Here is a 12,500-nt window from a genome sequence, read left to right as displayed (position 1 = left end):
CACACACACACACACACACACACACACACGCCACACACACACACACACACACACACACACACACACACACACACACCCACACACACACACACACACACACACACACACACACACGCCCACACACGCCCACACACACACACACGCTCCTACAGAGATGGAGTCATCGGTGCAGAGCAGAACAGGGACTTTTAATCAGTCCTGGAACAGAGCAGAGAGCTGGAGATGTTTGACACAGTGGGCTCTCGTTTGTATCTTCAGTTTATCCATCCATCCATCTTCCATAACCGCTTATCCAGTTAAGGGTTGCGGGGGTGCTGGAGCCGATCCCAGCTGTCAATGGGCGAAGACAGGGTTCACCTGGACGGGGTTCACCTGGACAGGGTTCACCTGGACAGGTCTCCAGCCTGTCACAGGGCTGACATATAGAGACAAACAACCACTCACACTCACATCCACACCTACGGGATATTTAGAGTCTTCAATGCACCTAAGCTGCATGTCTTTGGACTGTGGGAGGAAGCCGGAGAACCCGGAGAGAACCCACGCTGACACGGGGAGAACATGCAAACTCCACACAGAAGGTTGTCCAGCCCGGGAATTGAACCCGGGCCCCTCTTGCTGTGAGGCGACAGTGCTAACCACTACACCACCGTGCAGCCCATCTTCAGTTTATGTTCTAAATAAAATGCTTCCTTGGTGCTCGCTGATAAGAAGTACTGACCTGCAGCCACAGTTTATCGTGCTGAGACCATTTCCCTCCGGCGGTACACTGGAACGTAGCGTTCTGACCCACGTTCACCTCCACGTTCTGCAGACGCAGGAAGTGAGGAGCTTTACCTGCAGCACACAGAAAACACGCAGAAACATTCAGAGTCAATATTCTGTAGAAACAAAGCAGATAAAAAAACTGTTTGTTTGGGATGATATCTGCATAATCTCAAAACACATTTAGAACCATTGCTTCTGCTTTTTGACCTTTAAATCTCCAGGACTGCAGACAGCACTGACGTCTCCTTCTGATTTATGCAAGACAACATACTTTGTTAAATTAAATTCATTCCGTGTGAAAAGGTCTTCAAGTGTTCTGAGCTAATAATAATCGTATATTAAAAGGAGACCATCTCGTCCATGAAGACGTGGTGGATCCTCTCTGACTCTAACGGTCACGTTGTTACGAACAACGAGAACTTATGAATAAATGTTTATCTGTACGTTCTTCTTCCTCCTCGCTGTCTCAGGTTAGTGTTTCATTCTTTAAACTCTCTGAGAACACCTCCACTCTCTTCTTCTGGATCTCTACCATCATCTCACACTGTGACTGATCTGATCAGTGATCGGCACAGATCAGCTCGTGTTCTGTAACAGCTCGTCAGAGAACATGAACACGTGAGCAGAGAAAAGAGACGTGAAGAGAAGACATGAGGAGGAATGAAACAAGAAGCTCTACAAAAATGATCTAAAACATGGAAACAACCCGACGCTCTGTCTGAGATGTGTCCATGTGCTCAAAGCAAGTAGAGCTGAACTGAAGGAACATGAAAGTGATGTTTGGTGTTCTAATGAGAACCGACAGCGAGAATGTGATAGAGTTACAGAGCAGGCAGACAGACAGGTGAGATGTAATAGAGTTACAGAGCAGACAGACAGGTGAGATGTTATAGAGTAACAGAGCAGACAGACAGGTGAGATGTAATAGAGTTATAGAGCAGACAGACAGGTGAGATGTTATAGAGTAACAGAGCAGACAGACAGACAGGTGAGATGTAATAGAGTTACAGAGCAGACAGACAGGTGAGATGTTATAGAGTAACAGAGCAGACAGACAGGTGAGATGTAATAGAGTTACAGAGCAGACAGACAGACAGGTGAGATGTAATAGAGTAACAGAGCAGACAGACAGGTGAGATGTAATAGAGTTACAGAGCAGACAGACAGGTGAGATGTAATAGAGTTACAGAGCAGACAGACAGGTGAGATGTTATAGAGTAACAGAGCAGACAGACAGGTGAGATGTAATAGAGTTACAGAGCAGACAGACAGGTGAGATGTTATAGAGTAACAGAGCAGACAGACAGGTGAGATGTAGACAGACAGGTGAGATGTAATAGAGTTAGAGCAGACAGACAGGTGAGATGTAATAGAGTAACAGAGCAGACAGACAGGTGAGATGTAGACAGAGTTACAGAGCAGACAGACAGGTGAGATGTAATAGAGTTACAGAGCAGACAGACAGGTGAGATGTAATAGAGTAACAGAGCAGACAGACAGGTGAGATGTAATAGAGTAACAGAGCAGACAGACAGGTGAGATGTAATAGAGTAACAGAGCAGACAGACAGGTGAGATGTAATAGAGTTACAGAGCAGACAGACAGGTGAGATGTAATAGAGTTACAGAGCAGACAGACAGGTGAGATGTAATAGAGTAACAGAGCAGACAGACAGACAGGTGAGATGTAATAGAGTAACAGAGCAGACAGACAGGTGAGATGTAATAGAGTAACAGAGCAGACAGACAGGTGAGATGTAATAGAGTAACAGAGCAGACAGACAGGTGAGATGTAATAGAGTAACAGAGCAGACAGACAGGTGAGATGTAATAGAGTTACAGAGCAGACAGACAGGTGAGATGTAATAGAGTAACAGAGCAGACAGACAGACAGGTGAGATGTAATAGAGTAACAGAGCAGACAGACAGGTGAGATGTAATAGAGTTACAGAGCAGACAGACAGGTGAGATGTAATAGAGTAACAGAGCAGACAGACAGACAGGTGAGATGTAATAGAGTAACAGAGCAGACAGACAGGTGAGATGTAATAGAGTAACAGAGCAGACAGACAGGTGAGATGTAATAGAGTAACAGAGCAGACAGACAGGTGAGATGTAATAGAGTAACAGAGCAGACAGACAGACAGGTGAGATGTAATAGAGTAACAGAGCAGACAGACAGGTGAGATGTAATAGAGTTACAGAGCAGACAGACAGGTGAGATGTAATAGAGTAACAGAGCAGACAGACAGACAGTGAGATGTAATAGAGTAACAGAGCAGACAGACAGGTGAGATGTAATAGAGTAACAGAGCAGACAGACAGGTGAGATGTAATAGAGTTACAGAGCAGACAGACATTTGAACACATTTGTAATAAGACCCTGATAGAGTCTCTCTGTGTGTGTAAACAGATGATGGTCAGTATGGAGGGTCAAACATTACAATCACTTACGGCATGGGTGAGCCAGAACTCGAATGTCGTCGACGGCGATGAACCCTGGATGACCTTGAACCGAAACGGCTTCAAATATTACCTGAAAGGGGAAGGAAGGAAGGAAGGAAGGAAGGAAGGAAGGAAGGAAGGAAGGAAGGAAGGAAGGAAGGAAGGAAGGAAGGAAGGAAGGAAGGAAGGAAGGAAGGAAGGAAGGAAGGAAGGAAGGAAGGAAGGAAGGAAGGAAGGAAGGAAGGAGGAGGAAGGAAGGGAAGGGAGGGAGGAAGGAAGGAAGGAAGGAAGGAAGGAAGGAAGGAAGGAGGAAGGAAGGGAGGAAGGAAGGAAGGAAGGAAGGAAGGGAAGGAAGGGAAGGAAGGAAGGAAGGGGAGGAAGGGAGGAAGGAAGGGAAGGAAGGAAGGAAGGAAGGAAGGGAAGGAAGGAAGGAAGGGAGGAGGGAGGAAGGGAAGGAAGGAAGGAAGGAAATAATCAGGTTGAGTCTCTTTTCTCTAACAAATAATCAGGTTGAGTCTCTTTTCTCACACACACACACACACACACACACACACACACACACACACACACACACACACACACACACACACACACACACACACACACACACACACACACACACTCAGTGTTCCTCTGTCAGATCCTGAACAGCAGACGTTGGACTCTGAATATGAAGTCGTCTCTTCTTCTCTTCAGGAATAGATCTTCTTCTCTTCAGGAATAGATCTTCTTCTCTTCAGGAATAGATCTTCTTCTCTTCAGGAATAGATCTTCTCTTCAGGAATAGATCTTCTCTTCAGGAATAGATCTTCTTCTCTTCAGGAATAGATCTTCTTCTCTTCAGGAATAGATCTTCTCTTCAGGAATAGATCTTCTCTTCAGGAATAGATCTTCTTCTCTTCAGGAATAGATCTTCTTCTCTTCAGGAATAGATCTTCTCTTCAGGAATAGATCTTCTTCTCTTCAGGAATAGATCTTCTTCTCTTCAGGAATAGATCTTCTCTTCAGGAATAGATCTTCTTCTCTTCAGGAATAGATCTTCTCTTCAGGAATAGATCTTCTCTTCAGGAATAGATCTTCTTCTCTTCAGGAATAGATCTTCTTCTCTTCAGGAATAGATCTTCTCTTCAGGAATAGATCTTCTCTCTGACGGGTTTCTAGAAGCAGCTGTAGTTTCTCTGAAATGTTGTTTTCTGTGTTGTGACCTTTTCTCCTCTACTTTAAACTCCAGGAGCTCATGAAGACCAAAACATGAAGATCATCAGAGAGCTTCATGTCTGCTCAGCTCACTTCACTTTGATCTGAGGCTCCTTCTCTACGAGGAGATGCTGGACACCATCAGAGATAAGGTTTGTATCATGGATCTGTGTGTGTGTGTGTGTGTGTGTGTGTGTGTGTGTGTGTGTTACCTGGTAGGAGTTGGGCCAGAAGGTGGAGATGGCGAGCTCGGCCTTCACCCAGCCCTCCGTCACCGTATCGGAGGCGTTCCATACGGGGTTTCCCTGAGCGCCTCCATTCACCTGCAGACAGGTGAACATAATAAAAAGACATTAAAGACTTTAAGGAGTCGTTTTAATATCTAATTATTGTATAAAAGCTCTTTACTGGAATAAAACTTAAAGTACATTGCTGGTGCTTCTGTTTCTTAGCATTGAGACCACATTACCCATAAACCATTGCTGCACAATGATAATCCCTGCTGATTGAAAGAGCTCAAATATTTATGCAGTGATGGACTACAATAAATTGTCTGTATTAATGTAATAAACTGTTGATTCCTTCTCCTTCTGATATTCCTCTTTAACCCGTTAATTAATGAGTGTGAACATTGAATCCTTTGTTCTGACTCGTAGAGGTCTTTGTCTCTTCATGGTCTAGTCTTTGAGGTCCATCAGTGTCCTCAGTCCGTAAAATAAAACCTCAGTGTTCTTTTTGCTTATGAAGAATCATCTCATGACTTATGACCGCTGGTTTCTGTCAATAAACAATATATTAAATGTCTTCTTTCTAACAGTTTACACACAAAGACTCACTAACTTTGTCTCTATTTCTGAGGAACCAAAGAGGTCCGTCAGACACCCGGTCTCCATCAGACTGGACCAGTGAGTCCTGAACCATGAAGAGAGTTCATCAGACCAGTTTATCTTCAGGTTATCTGGTTTAATCCGATACACTGCTGATCTACTCAGTAAATCAACCAGAGTTTATTAATGTGGTTATGAGACGTTCACATAAAGGGGCGGGGTTTACAGGCTCCGACCAATCACAAACTAGGAAGGTCTGATGTCAGCAGAGCGGAGGATCTTAAAATCACACACAAGATCAGAACACATTAACTTAATATAATATGATGATTATAGTCTGTGGTCTCTAGATGAAGCAGTGACATCATAGATCTGTTATTATAATTAAACACATTCACACAGTCACTGATTTATTAACAGTCTGTCCGTTTAAACTGTTTAGTCTGAATAAGGACTTTAACTTCTGATATTATATTATATAAGCTCTGTGAGCTCTGATTGGTCAGTGGGCGGAGCTTTTATACCAGTTCATCTCTTCTCGCCAACATCACCTGCTCCGTTCAGCATCAGTTACCATGGTGATCTACCAGGTAAGAAGTTAACCTCCAGAGTTAACCAGGAAGTCAGCTGGATAACCACTAATCCTGATCCTGGTTCAGAGCTCTGGACTAACAACTCCCTCATAGACAGGAAGCAAAGCTCTGTTTGTTTGTTACCTGTTCAATCTGTTCAGTCCGTCAGCACACACACACACACACACACACACACACACACACACACACACACACACACACACACACACACACACACACCTTGATGTAGACGTTGAGGGTACCCGGGCTGGCTCCGTCCCGGCTGGACAGAGAGTACAGGAAGTCGATGCAGTGGGTGTCGTTCTCCTTCAGGGTCGGCATGTAGAAGTGAGCCTTCTGACCCGACGCCCGGCCCGACGCGTTCACCACCATGAAGGAGCCTGAAGACAAAGAGACGGGAGTTAGACCAGGACCAGAACCACTATAAACCAGTATAAACCAATATAAACCAGTATAAACCACTATAAACCAGTATAAACCACTATAAACCAGTATAAACCACTATAAACAGTCAGTGACGGGTTCACCACCATGAGGAACCTAAAGACCAGGACCAGAACCACAGAGGAGCTCCTACATTTAGATATAAACCTGATTGAATCTGATCACTGAACGTTTCTTTAAACTGTCCAGGTGAACTTTGTTGGTAGAAAACTTCGTCCCGGTTTGTTCTCCAGAAGCTTCAGAAGACCAGAAGAACTCCAGCTGTTTAGTTTAGAGGATCCGTATATCAGCGTCTTCATGCATCGAGCCCAAAGGTTCTGAACCACGACAGGAAACACATCGTCTCCACCGACTCGTGGTTTAAGTGTGTTTTAGTCTCTGCTTTATGGCTCCGGGTGGAGCTTTATGGGTCGGGTGGAGCTTTATGGGTCGGGTGGAGCTTTATGGGTCGGCCCGCTCCATTTGGCCGACTGCTATCCTCCAGACTGAGAGTTAAAGAGACGAACAGAGATACTGAATCAGGAGAGACTGAGTGTGTCGGTGTGGAAGAGTCCTGAGCTACTGCAGAGACGGAGAACCTGTGTGGAAGAGTCCTGAGCTACTGCAGAGACGGAGAACCTGTGTGTGTGTGTGTGTGTGTGTGTGTGTGTGTGTGTGTGTGTGTGTGTGTGTGTGTGTGTGTGTGTGTGTGTGTGTGTGTGTGTGTGTGTGTGTGTGTGTGTGTGTGTGTGTGTGTGTGTGTGTGTGTGTGTGTGTGTGTGTGTGTGGGGACAGCAGATCAATAACATGTTCTCTAGGTTCTGTCACTTGGTATACGGAGCAGAATGAAAGATTGTGTCCTGTTTAATAAACCGTCCTGATTAGTCTCAGATGTTCTGTTTGTTCTAACGTTCATGTTGGGACTTTTACATTTTAGGAACAAAACTCTAGAACTTCTAAAATAACCAACTACACTTGTAGATTTGATGAAAAGACATAATAATAAAAGTCAAAACCAACTCAGACAGAAGCACTGTTGACCTTAACCCGACCTTAACTCTAACTTTGACAAGGAACAAGTCTGAACCCTGAAATGTTTGACCTGGTAGAAACCAGCTGAGTCCTCCTCAGTGTGTCTGATTATTATGGGATGTAATTAAAGAACCGCATGTTCAGACATCATGACAAACCTCAATCCCTCAGCTGATGATTTACGCTTCAATGGTTTAGAATTACATGAATATTCTACATTTCATTAATACATATACGCACACACACACACACACACACACACACACACACACACACACACACACACACACACACACACACACACACACACACACACACACACAGCTCTGTAAAGCAAATGGAGGGTTTTATTTAAAAGTCTCTTTTTAAATAAAGTTGAGTTGAATGGAGTCGACAGCAGACGATGAGTGTGAGGTTTGTTACCCGGAGACTCTTCTCACCGTGACAACCGTCTGCAGACGTGTTACACCGTACGGACACATAAACACCAATGACACAACCACACACAGGTGCATTCCAACACACACACACACACACACACACACACACACACACACACACACACACACACACACACACACACACACACACACACACACACACACACACACACACACACACACAGTCATCTCCATATAATGAAACATGGCTCTCACATTGAGTCTCTCACGCGATAACAAGCTCTCATGTCACACGTTGTTTCCAGCTGTGAGGTCGGAGAGGAGACATCTGTTGACGTGAGGAAACGTGATGGATCTGTCTTCCATGTCAACACACACACACACACACACACACACACACACACACACACACACACACACACACACACACACACACACACACACACTCATGGATATAACTGGGTCAACTCTGTGCAGTGAGCGTTCCAGCACATTCTGCCACATGAGACCAGCTGTTTTCACAAATACTGTTCACAATGTGATTCTGTTTTCTGAAGGCGTCATCATGAAACAGCAGCAGGAGTCTGTGAGCCGCTGAAGTGCCTTTGAGCACAGCGTTTAACCCCCAGCTGCTGATCTCTTTCAGTGTTCACTGAAGATACAGTGAGACAGGACTGAAGAGAGAGCGTCCATCATGGACCGATCTGTTCAGGAGCTTTTTCTCTTAACTTAACAAAGTGACACCAAACACCAAGTATGAGACTCAGACTGTGTGAGAGACAGACATATGAGGGAGGATGGTTAACGTCTCTCATCAATACCAGATCAGACTGACCAACAGTAACACACACACACACTGTTCTTTAAGGGTCTAAAGTAACACAGTGTGTGTTGTGAATGTAAACTGAATCACAGGATATCACAGGATATGCATGTTATCTTCCTCTATCAAAGGACATCACATATCCTCAAACAGAAACAAACTTTAACTCAACACGTCTGCCGTTCTGAGCTTCAGACATGAAAGTCGTCTGAGCACCAAAGCAGAAAGCAGCGCCGCCTAAATCTCTCGTTAGGAGATCAATTACATCCCAGAGTTCTGCTGAAACACGCCGATGTTCACAGAGCGTCCCTCGGGTCGCCGCTCAAAGCTCTTAAATCTCTCTTTCATTCTCTTATCGGATGCTTTGTGTCTGTCGTGTTCCGGATTAAGATGTCCTCTGAGCTCAGCGAGGATCTCTGGTTCTCTGAGCGTCTGAGAGCTGGCTCTACGTTTGTAGTTCCTCTGAAACGCAGCGATGGAGACGTAGTGAGACATCACATCCATCAATAGAGCATCTATGCTGCTGATGTTCTCTACCACATCATTCAGACCTTTAACAAACACCAACTCTTCTTCTGTGGTCTTTAAGAGAAGAGTCTCACTCCATGAGAGTGAAGAGTGCTCATGAATGTGGGCGGAGTCATATATATATATATGTATATATGTATATGTATATATGTATATATATATGTATATATATGTATATATAGATACATATATATACATATATATATATATATATATATATATATATGTATACATATGTATCTGCTTTACGATGCTTTAATAGAGTGATGTATAGCTCACCTACACACCTCTCTGTATTCAGACTGTGGAGTTGCTTCATTGGGTTTTGTGTTAAATAAGGAAGAGATGGATGAGGTGTCACACACTCACACACACACACACACACACACACACACACACACACACACACACACACACACACACACACACACACACACACACACACAGAGGCCTGCAGGCCTTGGTGAAGCCGCTGTAATCCTTTCCTAATAAGGTGCTAAAGACGGGGAGATTGGCATTATTGATCAGGCCTTCAGGGAGAAGCTCTGTTTCCTCATGGACAGGTAATCAATAGTGAGCCTATGAGTCACACACACACACACACACATGAACACATAGAGTAAATCCCTCTGCTAGGTTTGACCCGTGGGAACTCTAAATCCCAAAAGCCCTTGCTGTGTGGGTCACAGGTGTGTTGACCTATAGGAGATCGAAGGCCGAGCATGTGACCGCTGACACAGAGACAAAGGACGGGAGGTCCTCTGTTTGTCTCATCCATCAGTGTGTGTGTGTGTGTGTGTGTGTGTGTGTGTGTGTGTTTCCTCAGTGTGTGCGTGTGTGCGTGTGTGTGTGTGTGTGTGTGTGTGTGTGTGTGTGTGTTTCCTCAGTGTGTGCGTGCGTGTGTGTGTGTGTGTGTGTGTGTGTTTCCTCACTGATAGATGACTCTCACTTTGTAAAGGGAACCTGAGAAATGGTCATAAAGTTTAATATTGTTCTCTCTCAACACAGATTTATGACACAGTGAACTAAACATCCGTTTCTCATTGGGACACTGATTTACACACACACACACACTCTCACACACACACACACACACACACACACACACACACACACACACACACACACACACACTATGTGTACATACATCAGTGGGTTTACGACGGCCCTCCACTGCTCCCTGCTCTCCTCCTCTAGAACTCAACCTGTACGTAATTGGCTTTTTAATGACTTCTGCATTTCAACACATTTCACATTTTGGTTATTTGCCTTCACAAGCCTCATTTGAGGAGGAGGGAGGAGGTGAGACAGGTGAGACAGGTGAGACAGTAGGAGAAACAAGAGAAGACTGAGAGAGAAGTCCTAAAACCAGCTCCACTAAGAGTCCACATCAGGAACCCATGAGGAGAACATCAGGAACACAGGAACACATCAGGAACACATCAGGAACCCATGAGGAGAACATCAGGAACACATGAGGAACCCATGAGGAGAACATCAGGAACACATGAGGAGAACATCAAGAACACATGAGGAACCCATGAGGAGAACATCAGGAACACATGAGGAACCCATGAGGAGAACATCAGGAACACATGAGGAGAACATCAAGAACACATGAGGAACCCATGAGGAGAACATCAGGAACACATGAGGAGAACATCAGGAACACATGAGGAGAACATCAGGAACACATCAGGAACAGACGAGGAGAACATCAGGAACACATGAGGAACACATTGTAAACACATGAGGAACACATGAGGAACACATGAGGAACACATCAGGAACACATGAGGAGAACATCAGGAACATATGAGGAACACATCAGGAACACATGAGGAACACATTGGAAACACATCAGGAACACATCAGGAACACATCAGGAACACATGAGGAACACATGAGGAACACATCAGGAACAAATGAGGAACACATGAGGAGAACATCAGGAACATATGAGGAACACATCAGGAACACATGAGGAGAACATCAGGAACACATGAGGAACACATCAGGAACACATGAGGAGAACATCAGGAACACATGAGGAACACATCAGGAACACATCAGGAACACGTCAGGAACATCAGGAGCACATGAGGAGAACATCAAGAACACATGAGGAACACATGAGGAACACATGAGGAGAACATCAGGAACAAATGAGGAACACATCAGGAACACATCAGGAACACATCAGGAACAAATGAGGAACACATGAGGAACACATCAGGAACAGACGAGCAGAACATCAGGAACACATGAGGAACACATCAGGAACACATCAGGAACAAATGAGGAACACATGAGGAACACATCAGGAACAGACGAGCAGAACATCAGGAACACATGAGGAACACATCAGGAACACATCAGGAACATGAGGAACACATGAGGAGAACATGAGGAACACATGAGGAGAACATCAGGAACACATGAGGAGAACATCAGGAACACATGAGGAGAACATCAGGAACACATGAGGAGAACATCAGGAACACATGAGGAGAACATCAGGAACACATGAGGAACACATCAGGAGATTAGATGGAGAACAAAACCATCACGTCTCTCTCTTTTTCTCCAGCTATCTGATATTTTCAGGTATTATTGTGTTTGTCTCATTCAGTCTGACCCCCCCCCCTTCCCTCCCACACACACACACACACACACACACACATAGAACCAGAGAGTTATCTCCGGACTACAGGAACCCATTACTTCTGTGATCCACAGCTTTTATATGCTGGCTTGCTCTTAAAATGGGCATTTATTGCTCCTGTGATAGATGGTGTGTGTGTTTGCGTGGTTCTCTTTGGACACACACACCAGCCTCCACATGCATATTTAATGAGTGATGGTGTGTACCGGATAGTTTACCGTATCGGAGAGTTTAAAGAGTCTAAATAAATAGAACAGGGCTCAAAGAAGAAAGATGTGATGTCATTTTAATTATCAAATATCTATTAATATCTATTAATATTAACGTTCTTAACGGTGATTCATCTCACTGACTCCAGAGGAGAGCATCAGTAAGTCCACGGAAGATAAGGAACCAATCAGAAACCCTGAAGACAAAGAACCAATCAGAAACATATTCATGAGAAGACGTTGCAGCTTAACTCAACATGTAAGTTAGTCCAGAACTCTGGTTGAACCCGACCCAGACTTTACTTATCTGAACCAGATGGTTATGATCTCAATGTTACATAATGTGTCATGTGATGTGATCATGTGACTTCATGTAGTTTAGACAGAGGCTCCACTGTTTTTAATATCTTCATAATTAAACTCTGTTGCAGGCTGTTCAATGTTCACTGAGCACCCTGATGTAAGGAGGGAGCTCCACTGAGTATTTATTATTATTATTATTATTATTATTATTCTGTAATCACATGATCACACATGTAGTGGATTACTCTCCATGCAGTGACTCCTCTTTAAAGAGTCCGGTTGAACTG

The 12,500-nt window shown here is 44.3% G+C and overlaps 1 protein-coding gene across 1 annotated transcript in view; it reads right to left on the bottom strand.

Moving 5' to 3' along the window:
• ptprt (protein tyrosine phosphatase receptor type T) overlaps positions 1 to 12,500 on the bottom strand; it is a 247,747-nt gene that overhangs the window by 186,283 nt on the left and 48,964 nt on the right. Inside the window, exons 4-7 of the mRNA XM_054616090.1 lie at positions 6,049 to 6,209; positions 4,622 to 4,732; positions 3,222 to 3,303; positions 722 to 837 (exon numbers count right to left, since the gene is read on the bottom strand). Coding sequence (XP_054472065.1) covers positions 722 to 837; positions 3,222 to 3,303; positions 4,622 to 4,732; positions 6,049 to 6,209 — 470 coding nt within the window. The remainder of the gene's footprint in view (positions 1 to 721; positions 838 to 3,221; positions 3,304 to 4,621; positions 4,733 to 6,048; positions 6,210 to 12,500) is intronic.

Source organism: Anoplopoma fimbria, chromosome 17, assembly GCF_027596085.1.
Source record: "Anoplopoma fimbria isolate UVic2021 breed Golden Eagle Sablefish chromosome 17, Afim_UVic_2022, whole genome shotgun sequence".
Classification (NCBI taxonomy): Eukaryota; Metazoa; Chordata; class Actinopteri; order Perciformes; family Anoplopomatidae; genus Anoplopoma; species Anoplopoma fimbria.
This window is presented reverse-complemented; position numbering and strand designations above follow the sequence as displayed.